The sequence below is a fragment of the Tupaia chinensis genome, unplaced genomic scaffold (assembly GCF_000334495.1).
Source record: "Tupaia chinensis unplaced genomic scaffold, TupChi_1.0 Scaffold141517_1, whole genome shotgun sequence".
Lineage (NCBI taxonomy): Eukaryota > Metazoa > Chordata > Mammalia > Scandentia > Tupaiidae > Tupaia > Tupaia belangeri.
Genome location: NW_006201378.1, coordinates 2,156,791 through 2,180,646, shown reverse-complemented (window position 1 = coordinate 2,180,646; position 23,856 = coordinate 2,156,791). Strand labels below are relative to the sequence as shown.

At 38.3% G+C, this 23,856-nt stretch overlaps 1 protein-coding gene across 2 annotated transcripts in view; it reads left to right on the top strand.

Moving 5' to 3' along the window:
* Positions 1–23,856, top strand: part of DLGAP2 (DLG associated protein 2) — a 498,047-nt gene that overhangs the window by 340,486 nt on the left and 133,705 nt on the right. For both annotated transcript variants that reach the window (XM_006163214.2, XM_027766226.1), the window contains one exon: positions 12,752–12,963. In XM_006163214.2, the coding sequence (XP_006163276.1) occupies positions 12,752–12,963 (212 nt within the window). The remainder of the gene's footprint in view (positions 1–12,751; positions 12,964–23,856) is intronic.

The window sequence follows — 23,856 nt, the reverse complement described above, 5'->3', positions numbered from 1 at the left end:
GACCAGGCTGAGCACAAAGGATGAGCCCTTAAACCATTGCCCTCATGGGAGCCCACATTTTTAGGAAGGTTGAAAATGTGACTTATATGAATCTTTCACCCCCAGAAACAAACAATAATTCTGAGAAGCTTCTCAGAACACTTTTCTGTATTAGTAGTTTTCAAGGCAAAGGAGTGAGAAACAAAATTCCTGTAGTCAGGTTCCTATCCTTGGGAGTGCCGTTGCTTTTGTTTGGGAACAAACATACCCAAACACATGTCCTTCTTTTGCTCTGCCTTTTGTATTTTCCTCTCTAAGTGCATGTTTATAGTTTGAAAGTGAGGCTCATGTTTTCCAATGGCTCATTGGCATTAGAACTCGGGCCATTGGTGGATATGGAACACAGTTGGTTCTTGATGAAATATCAAGTCAGGGAAGAACTTCAGAATTCCTTTTAAAACAACATTGGGAGACCAGAAGATGGCGTAATGGTTACATCACTGGACTCCCATGTAGTTGACTGTGATTTGAATTCCAGACCCAGAAATCATTCCAAGAGGCTACCACTGGGCTTTTGATGTCATACACTGAGCTCATTTATATATTCAGGGACCAGTCTATAGCAACTTTAGGATCTGTGTCTGTGGTCTATGGGTCCCTGGGATTCCATGAGGCTGGTCAATAGTCAGGCTCAACACTTCCTGAACATCCCAGCTGGCTGAAGTGACTAGGTGTGTCATTGTTGGTAGCATGGCATCACAGCAGACTTGGAGATGTCCCTGGGCTTCTCGTCTATCAGATTATCTCCTACACCTGTTTAGACTAACAGATCCTACTAACATGTACTCCATAACTCAATGACTAAGTCCCTGTAGAAGCTGCTGGTCCTTCTCTCAGGGGACTTTGCATAGTCTGTCCCTCACAATGTTTGTAAGTATACTTTTGGTCTGTTGCATGAAAATGTAATATGTTCTTCATTTTCATGTAGGATTTTGCAATATCTTGGTTTGGCTTGCATGTGAAAAGCATGATCTCAGATGAGTCATTCACTGCTCCTAGGAACTGGCCAGAGGGGGGAGCCATCCCTCCCAGATCAGCAGGACTCCAGGTATCGAAGCATTAGAAATATAGAAAATAAAATAAAATGGCATAGTTAACAGATAAGAGGCCAGTAAGATGTCCACATGGAGGAGAACAGGCTGCACACAAAGTAAACAATATGACAGAAAAAAATTTGAATTCCTATGACTAATGTGTCCACGTCACAACTAATGAGAAAAAGAGCCAGAGTAAGTATGGGAGCCAGTTTATTTTCTGAGACAGAGACATTGGAGATCACATAAAATGCCACATCTTGGTGCTCCTTTTTCTTTCTCTTATAAATTTTATCTGTTTTTTTTCTTTATTTTCTCTTTTAATGTTAAGTCATTTCAGGCATCAGTTAGGGACTGTTTCAGGCCCCTATGTTCCCATAAAGAGCAGAACTGAAACCTCAGCTATCACTTGACATAGTCTACCTCATGCCACATGAAGCTATTTACATGCTGCTTTCCTTACCAGTCTTTGATCCCCTGGAAGACAGCTTGCTTTCCCAATTATTCAACTTTCCCACTTATTCCACCTGCTCCTTGGTAGCTATAGTAACTACTTTGGGTTCTCCTTTTATGAGTTGATTGAAATTGAACTGGACTAGAAATAGAAGTCTTCCTCTCCCTAGAAGTCATTGGCCCCGTGGTGAATCACACTTACACTTTCAAGTTAGAGTACTTTTAGATTTTTTTTTCTTTTCTTTATTTTCTTTTCTGTTTTTTTTTTTTAATTAATTTACCACAGAGTGTGTGTGCTTGCCAGAGATGGAAGGAGGGGGAGAGGAAAAGTAAAAAAGCACCCAACCCCCATGGAAAACAGCCACACTACAATCCCTATTCCACCTCTCTCCCTCCCTTTGGGATTTTAGGCACACATGCACATGCACTAGGACTGTTTCTCAAGCCATAGGATCTGGAATTCAAACTTCATGGCTGGCATATGTCATCTAGCTGTCTTAGCCACCATGCTACAAGGTGACCCTCAAAAATATTTTTAAACATATAGTTGGACATGGATTTGCCTGATTTCATGTGTAACAATACCCAAAGAATGGCTCTCAAAAAGAGAGAAAGGAGTAAAAACAGATAAAAAGAGAGACAGAGAGAGACAGAAACCAAGAGAGAGAGCAGAAATAAAGGGAGGGAAAGAAACAGAAGTTTAATAACTCCCCATTCTGTTGGCTGGAAATCCCAAAGGCAACACAAATGGTGGAAGGAAGGAGTTAGTAGGGCAGAGCATGGTCTGAATCCAGGTTGCTTTAGCAAGAAGGAATGCATTAGAAATCAGTAAACCTATGATAGATGTCATTGTTTCAACATCTGTCCAGTTCAAGCAATAGCTCTTAAACTTATCACACTGAGTGACCACTTATAATAAACATTTCACAGTGTCTCCTTGATTGCTGTAAAATTTATTTTATATTTATCACTGTATATCATTACAACATACAAAAGCAAAACGAATTTTCCCTTTTACAACCTACCTACGTGCACACTGTCTGAGTTATTGTGTTAATAGAAACACATGAGCTGGATGGATTATAAAGAAACAGAAGTTTAATAACTCACCATTCTGGTGGGTGGAAATCCCAAAGTCATCACAAATGGTGGAAGGAAGATTTACCTTTTTTTTTGGTCTGTATCCAGGTTGCTTTCTCTCTGCCTTCTGGTTTCATTCCCTCTGCTAATATGCTTACTAGAACTAAATCATAGGGGCCCTGCCCTAATGACATTAACACACTGTTTTGCAAGGTTTTTCCTCCTCCAAAGAATGGGTCAAACTGAGACACAGGGAGTTGGAAAAAAAAAAAAAAACACAAGGCACTGTTGTCATGTTGTTTATTGACGGAGTTTGGAAGGAGCTCACAGAGCTCTCAACAGTACTTGCATAATACTTCCTCCCTCTAGGAGCTTATAGCATACATGGAGAGTGCTCACAGAGCACTTCCTCCCCCTTTAAGCTTACAGCACTGAGCTGAGCCAAGCCAAGGCTGAGCTGAGCCAAGGCCACCAGGGATGAGCTAACAGAACCAAGGCCAACCTGATCAAGGCTAGCTAGCAGGGCAGCTGGCCAAGTGCTCCTTTTCTCTTAAAGGGATTGCATACAATAGTGACTCATTGCCAAAACAATACTGTCATACACATACCTGAGCATTACATTCAATGGCATAAAACAGCAAAGTCATATTTACATAATAAGCATGCAAGCACTCTATAACTAATAACATGAATTCTTATCTTGTGGCTTCCAAACATGATAAGATATGAAGTATGGGAATCAACTAAACTATCCTGACTCCATTTTTTTCTACACACACCCAAAGGCATCACCTTGGGATACTATGAAGGAATTCTGTTTTCACTTAATACCTTTACAGTGGGATTAATACAATAAAGTCCGAACACATGGTTATCTGAGGAACAGCCTCCACTAATCTCAAACTCCAAGACATGAAATTTTGGAGAATAAACCATGACCCAAATCATAACTCACATGCACAAGTACACACACACTCACATGCACACACACATAAACACACACACAAAAGTGAACTCTAATATAAAAGAGAAGTAAGAGGAAAATAACTCTGAATTTAAAAATATAATATGAAATCATCAGAAATATTATGGCAAATGAGTAAAGAATGAGAAATGCATTGTATGTCCCCACTCAGTATGTACTGAATGTCTGCACTCTGGCAGAAACTGAAGTATTGGACAACGTAAAGACATGTAGAGCAATTGTGGACGCCAGAGGCAGTATGGGAGAAAGACAGGAAATGGCAGAGATGAGAGGGAGGAAATCAAGGGGAATAAAGAAAGAATTAAAACAGTTAAGAAACACAAAATGGAAAATTATCTGTTGAAGATAATTGGTATGGTAATATATATTTGATTGGACCGAAAGTCAGTGTATTCTGGAAGGAAAAATGCATTTTGTATGCTATACAGTGAACAAATAAAAAATACATTTTAGAAAATATGTAAAGAATGAGATTTTCAGGTACCTGTTTCTGGGAGGAGAATCCCCATAATTGAAGAGCTACAAGTTAGACCAATAGAGAGTATTGTAATTACTCCTCAGTACCACCAGAGGCTTTGTCAGTCCTGATGAGACTTTTGGAAGTGGTAAACAATTCCTGGCAAAGTGCCAAACAAAAATGTTCTCTCTTCCCTCAATTTACATGTTACCTTCTTGAAAGAAATTCATTGTCTATTGAAAATGCACAAAAACAAAACAAAACAAAAAATATTTGGCTTACATATAAAGCAGAGTTAGGGTCAAAGTTCAGGTAATTACAGAAGGAAAACCTGACTCCAAATCAGAGAGGACATGAACCAGCTTTTCATTGAGTGAGATACTTCACGATTCTTGAAAAACAGCAGTGCTGGACGCCCTAAGTGCTGGTAGTGCTCCCCTGAGAATTGTGACGATTGAAGCTGCCCTAGATAGATCATGATGGCTCCAGAGGGTGGCCCCATTTATATCCCTTGTTATTTACTGTAAAAATGTGGGATTTCAGAGCCCAGCTGTCTTGTTCTCAATTAAATCCCCAGTGACTCGTATACTTGGTATGCATTTAAAACACACACACATGCCAACTTGTTGAAGAAATGAAGAAGACATTTCCCTCAGGGGAAACACAGCTTTGGATGGTATTTTTCTTCCTTGGTTTCAGCAGCTGAGTGAGAATACTATTATAAAATCCTGGCTTTTTTCACCTGCACCTTGGCACTTGAAAGAAAGAAAGAATATTTTACTATACAGTGGTGAACTATCCTTAAAGCAAGACACAGGGGGTATAAAAATGTGTGTGTGTGTGTGTGTGTGTGTGTGTGTGTGTGTGTGTACACATATTTCTTAAGAATTTTAGAAATTATGAATGTCACTCAACACTGTATGCAAATAAATACTTATGGTAATTGATTACCATTAGATGCAACAAACACTGCAAATTGCATATAGAGAAGCTGATAGCTATTGTGAAGGGACACGTAGTCACAGCAGGCTACACAGCCACTTAACATTTCCAAATGTGCACTTGGGCCACTCTTACCCATTTGGCTGCAGGTTTTTAACACTGTGATATAACGAAGAAAGATTTATTTACTGAGGCATAGTGGCATTTTAGTACAGCCTTCTGTTCTTTTGATAGTCTTAAGACATATGCTTTGGAATTGGTATTTAGTATTTGAGTTCGTATTCTGAAATTGACTCCAGCTTACACTCTTCCTTGTATTGCAATTTCTTCTGTCAAAGACTGCAAAATTGGCTTCTTAAGTCAGAAGAAATATATGAGCTGGTCTCATTTGTTAATTTGCAGGCTGCTGGAAAAAATCTTTACTTTGTGTTTTTTATGGAAACATGTTTTTAATTCACAGAAATATTCTTTAATCCTGCCAAAGTGAATCTCTCCTTCCATGGCATCTGGACCCCTTCTCCATTTCGCTTCAGCTAGCCTCAGCCTTACTTTCTGGAAATGACTTCTTGAGCATTCACCAGAAGGGCTGGATGGTGTGAGCTTTCCTAAGCCTGGGTGATGGGCAACCTGTACCTCTGTTTGCCCTGTACTTCTGCTTGAACTTTTCTGCTGCTCAAATTTAAATTAATTAGCATCCAAGACATAGCCTCCAGGAAGCCTCCCTTGGTGACTTAGTCATCTCATCACTGCCTAAACCTTCCACTGACCCATTCAGTACTGTCTTCTCCACTTGCCCCTTGCCCTAATTGCACTACAATTTGTTTCATTTTATGTGCATCTCCTCTTTTGAAATGGAATGTCATTGAGGACTATGACTTTTTTTTTTTTTTTTTTGCCATTGGATATGTATGCTCACTAAAGATAGACAGGGAAACAGAGGAAAGGAAAACTGAGAAATCACCCTCGGGGTTATGGCCATGCCGTAATCCCTTCTCCTTCACTCTCCTCTCAGGATTTGGGGCACACATGCACAGACAACTGGCATAATTTTCCAGCTGCTGGGTCTAGGACTCCAACCACAGCTATGTAGGAGTTCAGCACTTAAACCACCTTGCCACATGCTGACCACTATGACTTTTCTTAAAGTAAGAAACTTTTTATTACAAAAGGAACATATATGGTCCATGTAGAAAATTTAGAAAATACAAGTATAAATAAAAGTAATTGAAAAGCCCATACCTACCATCTCTCACCAATGATGCCTATTCCTCATCCTTCTAATGGTGTTTCTATGTACAATGCAGGCATATCTACTTTTTTGTTTTTCAAATTAATTTCACATTTTACATAAAGTCCTCATCATGGAGCATGTGTGTGTGTGTGTGTGTATGTATATATAGTGATTAGATATACATATCTTCATGATGTATTATGTATGTATATTATAGTATCTATAAGATATATATGTGTGTATATGTATATATTCATGTATATATGTGTGTATATGCATATATGTGTATATATCTTATAGATACTATTACATATCATATTATAAATATTATATATACATTATAAATAATATTTATATATATATGTATATATATATATATATATATCTTCAACAGATAACTTTACTTTTTTCTGTCAGTTACATGTTTCTTCCCTTCGCATTTCCCACCAACCCTCTACCAGCCATTATCAACCATCCACTCCCCTCCCTTACAGTCTCTGGTATCTATACTTACCCTCTCTACTTCATATCTTCAGACCTTTTCATTCTGCCATAAAGTGCAGATAGATTGAATGAAGAGTGGAGATACACGACGTGTATTTTTTAGTGTCAAATGATAGCGTCTCATTCTTTCTTGTAGCTGAGTAATTCCATAATATATTTGTGCGACAGTTTTTCACCTAGTCATCAGATTTTTGGACACTTATGTTGATTCTATGTCTTAGCAAATATGAATAATGCTGCAATAAACATGGATATGTAAGTGTCTTTCTGACTGAGTGTTTTTCTATCCTTTGGATAAATACCAAGGAGCAGGATTACTGGGTCATATGGTAGTTCTATTTGCAGGTTTTTGAGGAGCATCCACATTATTTTCCACAGAGGTTGCTCTAATTTACCTTTCTACCAACAGTGTAAGAGAGTTCCCTTTTTTTTATTTTTTATTATTATCATCATAATCTTCTTTATATTACATTGGATTACATATAACTTTACAGTGTATTACATTGTTTTTTCAAAAGGAGAGAGTTCCCTTTTGACCAAAGCCTTGCCAGCACTTCTCTGTCTGTCTTTCTTTCTTTCTCTCTTTCTTTCTTTCTTTCTTTCTTTCTTATCTAACTGGGGTTAAATGGTATCTCATTGTGGTTTCAATTTTCGTTTCCCCTATGACAAGAGACTTTGAACATTTTTTTCATATGCCTTTTGGCCTTTTTCAGTTTTAGTTTAGCTTTGTTTTTGTTTCATTTGCCCTTTCTTATTTTGTTTTTGTTTTTCCATAAGGTGATTGTGCTCACCAGAGAAAAAGGGAACGTGAGAAAGAAACTATAAATGGTATCTCATTGTGGTTTCAATTTTCGTTTCCCCTATGACAAGAGACTTTGAACATTTTTTTCATATGCCTTTTGGCCTTTTTCAGTTTTAGTTTAGCTTTGTTTTTGTTTCATTTGCCCTTTCTTATTTTGTTTTTGTTTTTCCATAAGGTGATTGTGCTCACCAGAGAAAAAGGGAAAGTGAGAAAGAAACTCCCTCCCTGTCCCCACCAGAGGAGGGAATAGCCACATCATAATTCATTCTCCTCCATTTCCCTCTTAGGATTTCAGGCACCTGTGTACACATGCACACCCTGCATGATTTTCAAGCCATAACGTCAGAACTCAAACCATGGAATCAGCCATGTGAGAATCCAGCAACATAACCACCACGCTACCTGTCATGCCCCATTTACCCATGTGTTTACTGAATTATTCATTTTTTAATGAGTGAGCTGCTTGGGTTCTTATATATTCTGGTTATCCCTTGTCTAAGGAATAACTTGCAAATATTTTCTCCCATTCCAAGGGTTATCTTTTCATTTTAATTATTTTTTCCTTTGCTGTGAAGAAGGTTTTTAGCTTTTAGTTTTTAGCTTAGTAATTCCACTTGTCTATTTTAGGGAGTATTGCCTGTCTTTTAGGGGTCTTATTTAGGAAATCTTTGTCTAACCCCAATGACTTCAAGACTTTCCTTAAGTTTTCTAACTAGTAGTGTTATAGTTTGAGGCTTTAGATTTATATCTTTGATCCATTTTGAGTGGACTCTTGTTAATGGTGAGAGATAGGGGTCCAGTTTCATCTTTCTGCATGTGATTATTCAGTTCTTCCACCATCATCTTCTGAAAAAACTTTTCCTCCACTGCATTGACTTGCATCCTTTGTCAAAGACCAATTGGCTGTATGCTTTTGAGTTTATTTCTGGATTCTCTATCTGTTCCATTGTTCTATGTGTCTATTTTTGTGCCAGTACTGTGCTGTTTTGATTATCATGGCTTCATAATACATTTTGAAGTCAGATAGTAAGATGCCTCCTATTTTATTCTTTTTGTACAATATTGCCTTGTTATCATTGGCAATAGGATCAGAATCGCATTGCACATGTAGATTAATGTGGGTAGAACTGATATTTTGTTTATATTGATTCAACCAGTCCAAACACATGGATTTTTTTTCTTTTTTTTTTGTATTCAATTTATTTTTTTCAGTTTTTCATAGTTTTTCTTGTAGAAGTCTTTCACCTCTTTGGTTGGGTTTATTCCTGAGTATCATTTATTTTGTGACTATTATAAATAAGATTTCTTTCTATGTAGGCATATCCACTTTTTTAATATTTTATTATTATATACTTTTTTAAATTTTGCTATAAGGCACATGAGATTACTAGAGAGAGGGAAAGTGAGAAAGGAAGCCACCAAGTCTGGGAGTTGAACCACAGTTAGTCATGTGGGAGTCCAGTGGGGAAAATGCATAAGACTAAAAAATCTCACCATAGGGCAGACCACCACGCCCAAAGAAAACTAAAGAATCTTACAAAGGCAGAGCAAAAATTAGACTTTACTAATTAGGGTCAAAATGTTTCCTAAATTCTATTAAATATATCGAAAAGCTCCTAACAATTTTCACTCTTGGCTCTGCCTACAGCAAGGGTCAAAAAAAAAAAAAAAAAAAAAAAAAAACCTGTAAAGTTTTACCATAGCCCAAAAAAACAAGTAGTGTTTACTCAAAACATGTCCCCACACCCTCAGGGCCTCTATCCAAACATATCCCTACATGTGTGCATGCTCATAATCCTAGGAAGAGGGTGAAGAAGAAGGGATTGCACTGTGGCCATTCCCTCTGGGGAGTGATTTCTTACTTTCCCTCTTCCTGTCTTTCTCTGTCTCACTCCTCTCCAATGAGTTCATGTGCCCTATGGCACCAGAGATTGGCAAGCTATTCATTGGGAAAAGGGAAGGATGAATGCTAATATCATAGAGGTTGGCATAAAATGTTTATTACATCCATAAAAGGAATACTATTCAACTATCCAAAAGAATATTACAGTAACTATTACAATCAATATCCCATGTATTTAACCATGGAAGGATATTCATGAGAGGGGTGAACAATTTTTTTTAAGTTGTTTTATTTTTCACAGGAGCAGTCTGGTGTTCAGATAATGCCACAATGATAGTAAAGAGAGTCCAATCTTTGTGCCATTATCTGAACACCAGACTGCTCCTGCCCAGCAACATAACTTCTACAAAGGCACCCCAAGACATTAAAATTCAGTATCAGAGATTGGCAAATGATTCACTTGGGGAAAAAAGAGGGAACAATACTAATGTTATAGAGGATGGCATTAAAAAAATTGGCATGATGGAGAAAGACATGAGGAAACGCATTTCTCACCTGGTGTAAAAAGGTACAGAAATGCCTATTTCCCCATGTCTCTCTTCACCATGCCATTTGTTTATAAAACTGCCTTTTTGTTAGAAGACACATGGATGAGTGTTGTCAAATGCCCAGAGAAATTAATTCTTCATTCTTCACTTGTCATTTTTGCCCCCACTGCTCAAATATCCTCCCTGTCAGGAAATGGTCTTCTATGAAATTAGAATTCTACATGGGCAAATACATGCCTATGTTCTCAATTACTAATTTCTTGCTGCAAGAGCCCTCTGTATAGCACCAGGCATATATTTTAATCTACCTGAAACTTTAGTGTCTCTATAATTTATTCTAGGTGACTTTTGCTTTGACCAGGTCATTAATATTTCACAATATCCTTTCAACATGGCCTATATTCCTTTTTCTTTTAACCTGTGTGGGAAATGGCACAGAGTACTAGATGATAAATATTTTACAAATAAAAAAGAGGAAAAAGACTGTAGACACCACTTACCCAATCTCACTAATATGCAGTTGAGGATACTTCTCCTGACTCATAGAGCCTCTTAGAGCAGGGATGAGAACCTGGTAACTTTCCATTCTGTTAAACCCTCTACTCCTCCCAATGCCTGGATCTTCTAGTGCTACAAATTGCTACCAGGTTGCTGTGTGGTTCAGTGTACCTAAGTCAACTCAGGGGAGTAGTGATTTTTTTTTAAAGCTATAGATATTATCTAAGTCATTACCCACAGGGGCTTTGAGAGACTGCATGGTGTCAAGATGCTTGCACCTTACCACAGGGGATAAGCAGTAAGTGAAGTTCCTGCTTGACTGGGCTAGACGCACAGAATGTGTAAGTAAATGCAAATAAGCAATGTTTTCCCCTCTCCCTTGACTTCCGTACCTGGCTGTAACATGGAAAATGTCAGATCTGCCAAAGCAATGTTATAGCTTGTTATTTAGGAAATGAATACAAGGTTCTTTCAACTGAAAGGCTGTCTTTTCAACCAGCCACCTAGGTGTTTGCTGGAAGTGCTTGACAAATTATCTCATGGACAATATTAAGACTAGAAAGATAACAGGGTGGTAGGATGATATAAAGAATATACCTGAGTCTCTAGGTATTTTACAGCAAATGGGCCAACTGTAGCACAGTCTGCAGCATACCAGATTGCAGTGCTAAAAGCTACGTAACCAACCATGGTTCAGATCTCTTGCCCCTTGGGTCTAAAATGCTCTAGGCAGGCACATGTGCCCAAGATCCTGATGGACTGAAGGAAGGATAGCATGGACCAGAACCTGTTGAGAGTGCTTCTCTCCCTCATGTGTGTGCATATATGCATGCATCACATGACACACACATGTGCTCTTTACCATGAAATATGTATTTTATAAATATTTTACAGTGGGGAAAAAAAACATCCATTGCAAAGGCTTTCTAAGCTTCAGAAGTTTGTCTTCTCCAGCATAAGGAACAAACTGCATTAAGTCCTTTGACTCCAGAACAGTTATTTGTTATTTAGGAAATAAATACAAGGTACTTTCAATTAAAAGGCTGCCTGTTCAATCAGGCAAACAGGTGACAGTAAAGGTGCTATGTATTATTTTGGAGTCATTACATTCACCTGTTGCACACTGTGGTTTGTTTTTGGTTTTTGGGGTTTTTTTGGTTGGTTTTTTTTTTTCTTTTCTTTATAAAAGTGAATTTGACCTATGGAGTCAACTTTACTCAGAGCCTCAGGGTGGCTGTCCAAAGCTAATGAATTGCCAAGAAAGAAAACCCATGCCCTGGGCTGCATATAACAGGCTCCTACTGTTAGAAACATTGTCCTCAGCAAGTTCCCTGACTTTTTTGCTCGTTGTAGGGTGGAGATCTCACGTTTCATGTATAGTGAGTCAATACCAAAGTACTGACCTGCTTTATCTTCTTTACGGCTTAGCCTGCCCTCTACTAGAAACTCAACAGAAATACATTGAGTGAGTATCCTTCCTTTAGTGGCAAAATATAACACATCAAATTGTTCATTTCTGTACCAAGTAGCATGTACTGTGAACTAGATCCAATATCTTTTTCTTCTGTGAGTGCAGGGATTTTGCATATATGATATAATTTGATTTCTAGAATTCAACTTCTACTCTTTTTTATAGTTTTTGCCATAGGGTACATACATTCACAAGAGAGAGAAATCACCTCACCGGGAGGGGGGGTGGGGGATGGCCACATGACAATCCCTTTTCTATTCTCCTCTCAGGATTTTGGAAGTGCATGTACACGAACCCAGTGTATTTTCGAAGCCACCAGGTCTGGGACATGAACCGAACACTCAGCCCTGTGGGATCCAGCTACCTTAACCACCACACCACCTGGCTGGCCCAACTGCCATTCTTTCATTAGCTTGCAATTAAGAGATAAGTTTACAATAATATAGGAACTTTATTCTTCTCCTTTTCTCTTTCTTTTCTTTTTCTACTTTTAGTTTTCTAAGTTTCAATTTCTTTACACACCATAAGAAAATAAACATAAAGTTATCAGTGTTTTTTGTCCCACTGATGAGATTTCAAGTAGTTTTTTTCCCTCTTACATTTCTAATATTTCTCACTTTTTCCATGATGTTTATCTACCACCTTTATAATCTGAAAAAAATAATTTTATATTAATGTCCTTTCAGGAATTGAATGGCAGAGCCCTACAAAAAGCATCTATCTTTATGCATCTAACTTTTCATGGTAAATAACCAAAAGCACTATGTCTTTAAGGAAGGGCAGACAGTGTGTTTCTTCAAAAGAGCCAATAACACAATTCTACATGACATGATCGATGCATGCTGTGTGTCTGTTCTCTCCTAGGTACCTCAAGATGAATGGGGAGGGTATCCCACTGGTGGCAAAGATGAAGAAATACCCTGTAGGAGAATGAGAAGTGGGAGTTATATTAAAGCCATGGGCGACGAGGAGAGTGGAGAATCAGACTCCAGTCCCAAAACATCACCAAAGGTAGCAATCCGACCAGAGCCCTTGATAAAGTCCACTGGACAGAGACCACTTGGAGACCATCAAACGTAAGAAAGTCTGCCTTCCCTCTTCTGAATACTTCTTGTTTCAGAATTCTTCTCTTTTCAAAACTAACCATGGCTAGTTGCGATCAACTTAAACTAAATTCTTGAGTTGAAAATATCAGACCCCATGGCTATCAATTTTCAAGTCCTTAAAAAAAGGAGACTTTGGCATTTATTTATTGCATAGTGATTAAGTAAATGTGTTTCAGCAATTTCTGTGTCAAATTTCAAAGTCAATATGAATTATTAATATCTCCCAGATCATTCAAATTATTTTCATCAGAAAGAGCATGTGTTTCTATTTGTACATGTGTGTGCATGGCTGTGAATGTGTGAGTAAAAATGACAACAGAGAATCGTTTTTGTTTACGATTGCTTTATAAGTGCATTTCTAAACAACATTTTTTTTTTGGTATAAGAAGGTAGAACATGGACTAGTTTTACAAATATAATATTACACACTTTATCACAAGCCTTATTAATAAATTTAACTGATTTCTGAAATATAAACAGATAAAGCTGTTTGAAAGCCAGCTATTTGTATGAACTAAGAAAATATGAGTATTGCTTTCAATAGCCACATTGTGTATGTCTGCTCCTACCAGCTAGCGTGGAGGTAAATTGTAAGAACTGCCTTTCCCTGCTGCCCACTGCAAGCTGTCCTTTGTTCCATGTGAACAACAATGACAGGGTGAAGCAGGTCCTCAGTGTTTCCCAGTATTGTTTACAGAGTTATTAACCGAAATGCACAAGTGAGACAATGATGCCCCATACTGAGGTGTTGTCTTTTGCATCATCATCCATGCCCGGCGCACAGGGTTTTGAGACAATGATGGTGTGATTTCTTCTAGTACATCCAGAATTTTTTTTATTAATGTTAGCTTGTAGGCAAAAAAAATAAATAAATAAAATAAGTTAATCATGGCCAAATCTTATAAATTCTACAGTCTTGACTAAATTCAGTTTTTATAAATAAAGTTTTATTGGAACACAGTCATTTGCCCTCATTTACATACTGTCTACGGCTGCTTGAGAGCCACACTGGCCATGTTGAGTACCTGTGAAGAAAACCACACAGCCCACAAAACCAAATATATTTACAGATACTCTTTACTAGAACAAATGTTCCAGCACCTTTATAATCTAACAGAAGTAATAGTCTTTGGATGAGCAGTTACAAGTGCCATAGATGACTTATAAGTACAAAATTCAGCATGCTCTTAAGCAGAACTCCTTAACCCTTTTTAGGAGTCCTGGGCTTATCTCCTGAGTAAAGTCACATTTCTGTTAAGAGAGTCATACTGAAGAATAAATAGGATAGTCAATAGTTAAGAGAATATTTCACCCGAGCATAGTAAAACCATTCTCCAAGAATGATAATTATCATCGATTGGTTGCCATTTCTGTGCAAGTCTATAAATATCATCATCACAGCCACACTTCTTTAAGGAGGTACTGTTACTTGGCTTGTAAGGATGAGGAACTGTCTCAATAAGTCTCTAAGTCCATGGTTTTTATGTCACTAAACTACAACGCCCCTCAGGCTGAAAGGTATCAGAGTCTCTCCTCAGTGATGACTCACATACTTCATCTAGCTGAATTACAAATAGCCTTGACTTCCTGTCACAGCTCCCCTCATTTTTTTTCACCATCTAAGGTCTCTTTCAACTAGTGACTCTCTATCCATCAGACAAACTGTATTTATTAAACAATTAATAATTTCTATTTCCATCTATTTATGACCTAAGTGGATGAAAAGCTGATAAAAGCTTCTACTTAGCTTGAGCTAATCAACATTACCATGCTGAGTTGCTTGTTTAGGTTGAACCATATGAACCTGCCAACATTCAGCTATTTTTTCCTTATAAAAACAGAAGCATTCTGTGGTTCAACCTGCTGATCCCAGCAGAGATAAAGGAAGCTTACTAAGATAGTGATGGTAATCTTCCTGCACATAAATATGTGACATATATTAGAGGCTGTGAACATGAGAAAATAACTGGGAAGCCAGATAGGGGTGGAGCAGTGAAGTATGACACTCTGCAAGGCTGACGCACATGGGAGGACTCCAGGTTTGTGCCTGGAGACCTCCTTGAGTATACCAGGCATGCACGTGCCCTTGATCCAGGGCTGACTAAGGTTGGGAACAGATTGCAGTATCAAGACCCTGTTGAAAGTGCTCTCCCTTTCACTTTATCTCCCACCTTCTCTCTCTCCCTTCCATCTCTCCTATCTCTATGTCCCTCTTGCTCATGAAGGAAATAAATAAATAAATGTACACATTCTCTAAAAAATGGAAAATAGCTTAATGAATCCATTTTCAAGATGCTTATTCCTCTGAAAATTATATTTGGAATCTACTGTTCTACTTTCTGCTAGCTCCTATGAAGAAAGTGAGAGAAAAAGAAAGAAAGGAAGGAAGTATAAAGGGAAAGACAGAAAGAGAAGATCAATTCAATACTAGGTAAAGCAAAAACATACCAAGAGATTTGAGCAGTACACATAAATAAAGAACATGTTAAGGGCTATGCCACATCAGATGCGCTAATTAGAAGTCACCGACATTGGGAAAGACTGCTCTACTGGAGGCTAAAGCTCGGTTGTCATGCAGCCAGGAAGAGGAGATGCCAGTTGTCCAACCGGCCCTACATCACTCAGCACAGTGAGGATAGCAGCCGTGTGTGAGAACCTAGGTAGGAACCAGGAGGCCTGGAGATCCCCCTTGAGCATAGGCAGGTCTGGAGGAACAGAGAAGTACCCCATGCTATCAAAATTAACATCTGCCTCAGCTCACCTCCAGGCCCCATTGGCTCCTATGGATTCCTATTCATGGTGCCTTTGAGCAGCTAAGGGGCATGGTCACAACTGCTGCAACATGAGGCATGAAAATTATTTAAATGAACTTAATCTGATGTCTTAGCAGTAAGTTCCATAAGTAGACCATACCTAAACACTATTTCCAATAAAACAGATAATTCCAAAATTATATTTAAAATATAATTGAAAATTAATGGATTTAACAGTGCATGGAGGTTTTTCCCCCTCTTACTCCACAGAACTCCCTGTACAGGAACTGAAAGATAAAATCTTAAACAGAGTGATGCAAATGATCAAAAATAAGAATAAATTATCTCTATAAGGTTTTCATTTTCCTCTTGTTATTTACAAATAACTTCTATTACCATTAACAGTATTTAAGAATTCAATTACAATGGCCTGGTGAACTTAGCCATTATATTTTAGTGGTGGTTTGATAGGTATGGATTCAGTTTCTATCATCAAGTTATCATATTAGCACACTAAAACCTTGGGAGTTTTCATTCACCTTTGATTTCCCTATTATGTTATATAAAATGGACTGACTCACAGTTCTTTTCTGAGTCTGCTTGGCTAAAGGACTGGAAGAAGATTGGGTCTTTAATTGGCTGTTATCAGTTCTTCTTCTGAACCATGTAATAGAAAACCCCTTCTGTGAGGGTTGCAGATTGTCTGCTTCAAGCAGCTCGACCTCTTGGAACAATGCCAGAATTATTCTGTTGAAAATTGCCTGTCTTCCTGCTGTTAAACTAAGAGGGAAAAAAAGTCCTCTAACTAATAATTTAATATGCATCCTTATACATATAAGCACTTTCACTTTTATCTTGCTATATTCTCTATAGTAGTACATAGTAATGAAAAGTCCTTCCATTGCAGTTGCAAAAAAAAAGATAAAACAAAAGTAAGCTAAAAACCTTGTCACACCTGTTTTAGTGCCTTACACACAAGATTCTCAACAACTGTGCCTACTCTTTAGGTCAGGAAGAGCCCTAGGCCTGGTCAAGCCCTTTCTGTCTGTGGGTCAGACCCCACCCACAGGCAAAACACCGCTTTGAATTATTATCAAGTAATTGAAATGCAAATTCCAAGCTACTATGGAATTCAATTTAGTACATTTTTAAAATTAGGTTCTGTGTTAAGTATTTTAGATATTGGACTTGTTTATGTCTTAGTATTTGAAATACTTGAGTGACCAATTCAATTTTGATTATGATAAAAGGCAGACTAAATAATCTCATTTGTAGGTCTGCTTTTTTTCTGTTTGGTTGGATTAAAAAGTAAAAGCTCTAATAGTTTTGAATATCTGAGCCATTCTCTGGTAACAGTAGCACTTTAAATTTATAGCGAGGGGTGGGACCAGCAGTTAGCGTAATGGCTATGTCGCTGGACTCCCACATGGTGGACTACGGTTTGCGTCCCGGACCCGGTGGCTTAAAACTCACGCCGGGTGCGTGTGTGTGCATGCCCAAGATCCCAAGAGGAGAACAGAGGAGAAGGGATTGTGGCGTGGCTATCCCCCCTGGGGGGTGATTTCTCGCTTTCTGTCTCTCTGTCTTTCTCTGTTTGTCTGGCGAGCACACGCGCCCTATAGCATAAACCTCTCAAAAAAAAAAAATATATATATATAAAATATAAAGTAAGGGGCCAACAGAGGGTGCAATGGTTATATTGCTGGACTCTTACATAGTTTTCTGTGGTTTGAGTCCCTGACCCAGCAGCTTAAAACTCACGCAGGGTACATGTGTGTGGGTGCCCAAAATCCCAAGAGGAGAATGGAGATGGGGTTGTGGCATGGCCGTCTCCACTGGATAATTGCTCTATGAGTGTCTTGGAATTCACTGGTCTATGGAGAATGGTTATGCCACCATAGGCAGAGAAGAGTCAGAGGCTTTTTGAGACATGTGGGGTCACTCTGACAGCTGAGTGAGAATTATAGAGCCTTTTAAAGAAGTCATGGATTATTCAGAAGCCATCTAAAAAGATTGATTAAAGATCCCTCAAAGCTACTTTCCACACTTATAACTCCAACAACTTTTCTTTTTCTGTGTTTCCTGTTGTTAAAACTCCCTTGTATATTTGGGCTCCCAAAACCTTTTTCAGGCCACTCAACTTTTAAATCTCTCAGACACTCACCCCAAACTCTGCTTCTTATACTACGGGCAAATCTCCCTTCTCTTCTTATGATTTCTGATCACATACCCAGCAAAATTAGGTGACTCTCACGGCAGATTTTTTATGATCTGCCCCCGACAACCTGTGAGATTTTATTCCTCAATGTTTCCCAAACTCGAAGTTTATATTCAGTTCTACTGAACTCCTCCTTGTTTCCTGAATGGCTCCTGGTGCCTAACACTTCCATGATCTTGCTTGCCCTTCATCACCCAACTCAGGATTACCCTCTCCCAGAAGTCTCCCTTGAGACCTCAGTATATGCAATATATTTCCTTAGTACTCAGAATTCACCTCTACCACATGCTTGCTTGTCTTTCCCAAGAGCTTCTATACTCTTTTAAAGCAAAAAAGCTATCTTAATTATTATTACTATTTGTATCTTCGTGATGCAGCTTATTTTAGGGTAAAATAAGACTGGCATGAAAAACGTGTCAGGTATTATTGCTATCACCTTAATAATGAGCTGCTACTAAAGACATTTGTAAAATAATCATCTTTTGAAAGTCTAACATAAAGATCATCAATTTAAAAGATGTATGTAAAGCTGATTAGCATTTGCCCAATTTCTTAAACTCTTCCATATTAGTCAAAACAGGACCAGATGCTAGCCTCCTTGAGAATATCACACACCTTAAATGTGCAGTTCTTCAATTAATTGGAAGCCATATGCTCCCACGGAGGAGGTGTCCTCTTGCAGAGTTTCCACTGCCATCAATGTGCTGATGGATTCCAAATCTTTCATTTCAGTTGGAGGAGACCTGGGGAGAGTTTTTCTGTGCCAAGCTATGTTGAAGTTGTTGCCAGCACTAAACTAAGAGTGTGTATTCACAGCTCTAACAAGTCCAACCTCCTGGATTCCCAAGTAGCTGAAGATGTCTCTCATCAGGGGTATGGGCATCCGAACGGGAGCAAGGACCAAGGGGATTAGAATGGCATTTAGCACTGTGTCTCGGGTCTCTGCTCCTAAGGGAAGCTATTCCACCTCACCCTTGACAAACGAACAGGAAGAAAGGTGCCTAGGAAGAAACGTGGGCTTGCTCAACTCTGTTGCCCCTATGTAATTTTTTCACAGGTATTGCAAATATCTCACCTTCATATGTCTTAATTGATCTTAACTATTTCCATAGTAAACTCTTAACCATTAACTTACTTTCATTTATTTTCATTTTATTATATACACTAATTCTTATCTTATTACAGTTTTTTTTCTGTCTTTACTTGCTTTTTGAATATTTCTATCATTTTGTTTATTTATTTCTTCAGAGAAATAGAGAGGCCACAGTACTCCCAACAGGGCCTTGATTTTACAATCCACCTGCACTTTCTGGCATCCCCAGACCATGGGCCCATATGTGCCTGGTGAGCTCAGGAAGGTCTCTGGACATAAACCTGGAACCTTCCCATTTCGGTCCACATTGTACAATGTCAGGTTTTATAGCTTTCACAACTGTCTGACCCACTATTTTTATTTTCTTAAAGTCAAAAAAAAAAAAAAAAAACTAAGTCATAGGAAAGGCAAAATAAAAATTCCCACTTTTAAAATTTCATATTCTATTTATTCTTTCCTAATCTTCTTATTTTTTCTAGTATTTCATTTTGATATCTAGTTTTAGCTTCCTGTAACTACTTCTGCTCCTTGCGAAGACCAGTTAAGAAGGAAATCCTAAGACTCTGGCCTTGTTTTGTTCATTAATACTCACTAGGGCTGTCTGCCTATTGGGCTGCAGCAGAGTCCTGTCCCTGACTATCCAACCCTTCCTGAGTAACATCACATGTAAAAACTCATGATCCACAAAACATGCAATAATTAGTTTTTATTCAATTATGCCACTACAGATACAAGTAAAAAATGTGGCTTAGGGAAACTGGATACAGAGAGAAATTCTCCTAGAGTTATATTAATCTATGAAAATACCTTGTGTTCTGGAGCTTTCTCTACCCAGTCATGGGCAGTGTTGCAGGACTGTAGCCAGCCTCACACTAGACCATCAATCAATTAATTAATTAAATTATTAAATTGATTTTAAATTCATAATTAGTTATGCTCATCATAAGATTCTAATACAATACATAATTATGTAAATTAAAGTGTCACTCAATCTCTCACATTCCTATACCCTGGAGATACCTACTGCTCACAATTGTGTTCTGTCCTGACACTTTTGTGTGCACATTACAATGTATATATGGGGCCAGCAGGTGATATGATGGTTAAGGCACTGGAGTCCTACATGGTTGACCATGGTTCAAGTCCCGGAGCTGGCAGCTTCAAAGTCATGCCAGGCACATGTGCATGCATGCCCAAAATCCAGAGAGGAGAAGGGATTGCAGCATGGTCATCCTCCCATGGGAGTTATTTCTCACTTATTCTCTCTCTGTATTTCTCTTTCTCCTCTCTGGGAAGTGCACACATCCTGTGATAAAAACATAAATTTTATATATATATATATATATATATATATATATATATATATACACATACATACACATATATATATATACACATATACATATATATGTATAATATACATATATGTGTGTGTATGTGTTAATATATTTTTTTACATATTTTAAAACAAAAATGGAATCATACTGTGCATATTACGGAACAACTTCAGTCTTCCTATCAACTATTTTATTGGTTTTCCTTTGCTATCAGAGCAAACTACCACAAACTTAGCAGCTTAAAACAAGACATATTTATCACCAGAAAGTTCTGCAAGTCATAAGTCTAACACCTGTTTCACTGGACTAAAACCGAAATGTCCACCATGCTATGCTCCTTCCTGGGACCTCTGGGTGGGGGATTGATTTCCTTGCACACCACGCTGTTACTGTTGTAAGACGGACTTCCCACTGTGCTGGCACACTGTGAGCTGGCCAGTTCACAGCTTCTGGAGGCTACCTACATGCCTGTCTTTGCTTCTGGCCTCTGAGTGAATCTTCAAAGTCAGGTAAAGGGAGATGTAGGGTGTCTCTTACTCTTTAAATCTCTCCTGTCTTATCTCCACATTGCATCTCTCTCATTCTGCCCCTCTCTCTTCTCTCAAGGGCTTCTGCAATGGGCTCCCCTGGACAATCCAGGCTACTTTTTCTATCTCAAGGTCTGCTGATTAGCAACTTCAATTCCATCTGCAACTTTCATTCTGTCTTACCATGCTAGGTAGCATTTTCAGATGTAACACCACGGGTGGAAGATGATGGGCAGTCAAAATTCTGCCCACATAATCTCATCTGCATCCTCTTATGACAGACCTACAGACCTAGCACATCCTAATCCAGATACCGAGTAGATAAACTATAATTTATGATGTATTGTTTTATTGTTCATGAACTGCCTCTAAACTTTCATTACTGCACACAGTGTTGCAAAGAAAATATCTCTTTGTGAGATGCATCCACCCACCTACTTATTACCAGGATACTTTTTCTCTTCTTGGCAGCATCATGGGGTAATTCTCTTAGGGTCTGGCTGCCTCTGAATCTTTTATCTTCATTGGTATAGCTAGGCGGAATCTGACTAAAATGGAAGTTATTTCGCATTTTATTTTTTAATGGTTCATCAGTACCCTTAGCCCATGAATAGTTTAATTCACTACCTCCGCCAAGTCCCAGGGACAGGAACAAGGACTCTGCTGAGACTAAACTATTGCCCATTTGCCTAAAAACACAGGATAAAAAGTTTATTAGATCAAACTTCTGAAGAGCAGCTTGAGAATCTGGTAATTTAAGATAACATAGCCTTATTTTAAACATTGGTCCCTTCGCAGAAATCCATTCCCAGTCCATCCATTTATAGAAATCATCCAATTTGGGGAAATAAAATCCTTAAAATACTCTTATGGATTTGCTCCTCAGAGAACATAACACTGCCTAGAGTGATCTAACAATGTCAAGGAGTTGTCTTAAGAACGTAAACGGTGGTGTTGGGTGAGGCCGGAGAACAGTGTAAGGACCAAATTGAAGAACTAGCTGTTGGGTTGATGTATGACTTCCCTATTATTTTTCTCTTTTTCTAATTCATTAATTTCTGCTTTGATTTTTTTAAATTTCCAAAGATTTTAATAATATATGAAATATTACATTATTATCGTTAGAAAATAATTCCTATGAACCATAAGATCTCAACAACATGGGAATATTTGTAATGAAAACTGGAAAGATCAGGGGCAGGATTCTGAGGTGACCCCAAGGGCCCTCTCCTCTGTGCCATTCCTTTACCTTGAGTGTGAGTAGAACTGGTCAGTGACAATGGTTGGGTATCATTCCCTCAGTTAAGGTACATTATATGGCCAACAGACAATCTCCCAGTGAGCCTGACCCCATCACGTGAGCCCTTTAAGACCACAGAGCTTTCTTCAGCTGGCGGTATAAGGAGAAGCCAGAGACAGAGGCAGATCAGTGTCCTCGGTGGCTTGAAGATAGAGGATCCATGTGAAAAGGACCAGGGTAACACAGGAACTCTTTTTGATAGCCAGGGAGAAAGTAGATTCCGCCAACACCCAGAATGCGCTCGGAAGTGGATTTTTCCCAGTGCATCCAGACAAGAACTCAGACTAGCTGGCATCTTGATGTCTGGGAGACCCTGAGCAGGGAGCTTGTTCACACCCTGTGGGACTTGTGACCTACAGAACCGTGAGCCACCAGGTGGTGTTGCTTTACGCTATGGAATCTGTGGAAATCTGTTACACAGTGTATTCGTCGAGGTTCTCCAGACAAACAGAACAACTCTGTGTGTGTGTGTGTGTGTGTGTACAGATAGTGTGAAAGAGGAGAGAGAGAGATTGTAAGGATGGCTCATGAAATGTAAGGGCTGGAAAGTCTGAAAACGACTGGGCAAGTTGGCTGGCTAGAGAACCAGCCAAGAATTAATGTTACAGCTTTTGTCTAAGGACAGACTGAAGGCAGAATTCCCTCTCTGGAGGACCTCAGTCTTTTTCTCTGATGACTTTCAACAGACAGGATGAAGTCCACCCACATTGCTCAGTGTCTACCAATTTAAATGCTAACCTCATCTAAAAAATACCTTCACGAAAGCATCTACATGGGTGTTTGACCAAATGTTTTGGTAGCTTATCCTAGGCTAACACCTGAAACTATCACAAATAGCAGTAGGAAACAACTTTTTTTAAAAAAGACATGAAGTTCTAATAATGGATATCTCTGGGTCATGGCTTTGTGGTTGAATTTTTTAAAACATTTTCTAAATTTCCTATGAAATGACATATATTATTGTTAAAATAAGAAAAGATATTGAAAGTCATTTTTATTGTCTTCTAAACCTAGGTTCTGCTTTTTTCAATAACAACACTTATTTAAAAACTAATTTTCTTTGTGTTATAAAATTACTATAGTAATACATTTCTGATCAATGGCTTTATTATACTTCTCAACTATGAGTTGAATTATAATTTTATGTGTTTTTTAAAGCCACATCGAAATTTATTTACTACATTGTGTAATGTAATATTACTACATTTTGTATTTCCAAGGCTCATTTTAAAGGAGACATCTAGTAAAAGAATGTAACAGAGGCCAAGCTGCAATACTACATGCTGATTGTTCTACTGCTAGCAAACTAAAGCTGCATGGGAGGTCCCAGTTCAATTCCCAGCCTACCCTAATAGCTAGGCAAGGTTGCATGGGCCTATAGTTCCAACTACTTAGGAGGCTAAGGCAGGAGGATTATGACATGTCGAGAAATTATCTTTAAAAAGCAATAGCAATAGTGATATATTCAACCACTAGGAGTGGTGAGAGCTTGTTATTATCATCAAGGAACCTCTTTTCCTTGGTGGAAAACAAGGAATGAACATATTTGCACATTACTGAACTAGCAGCTTTCTAAGATCACTTCCAACTCACGATCACCATACATATATGTACCACTATATATATATATATATA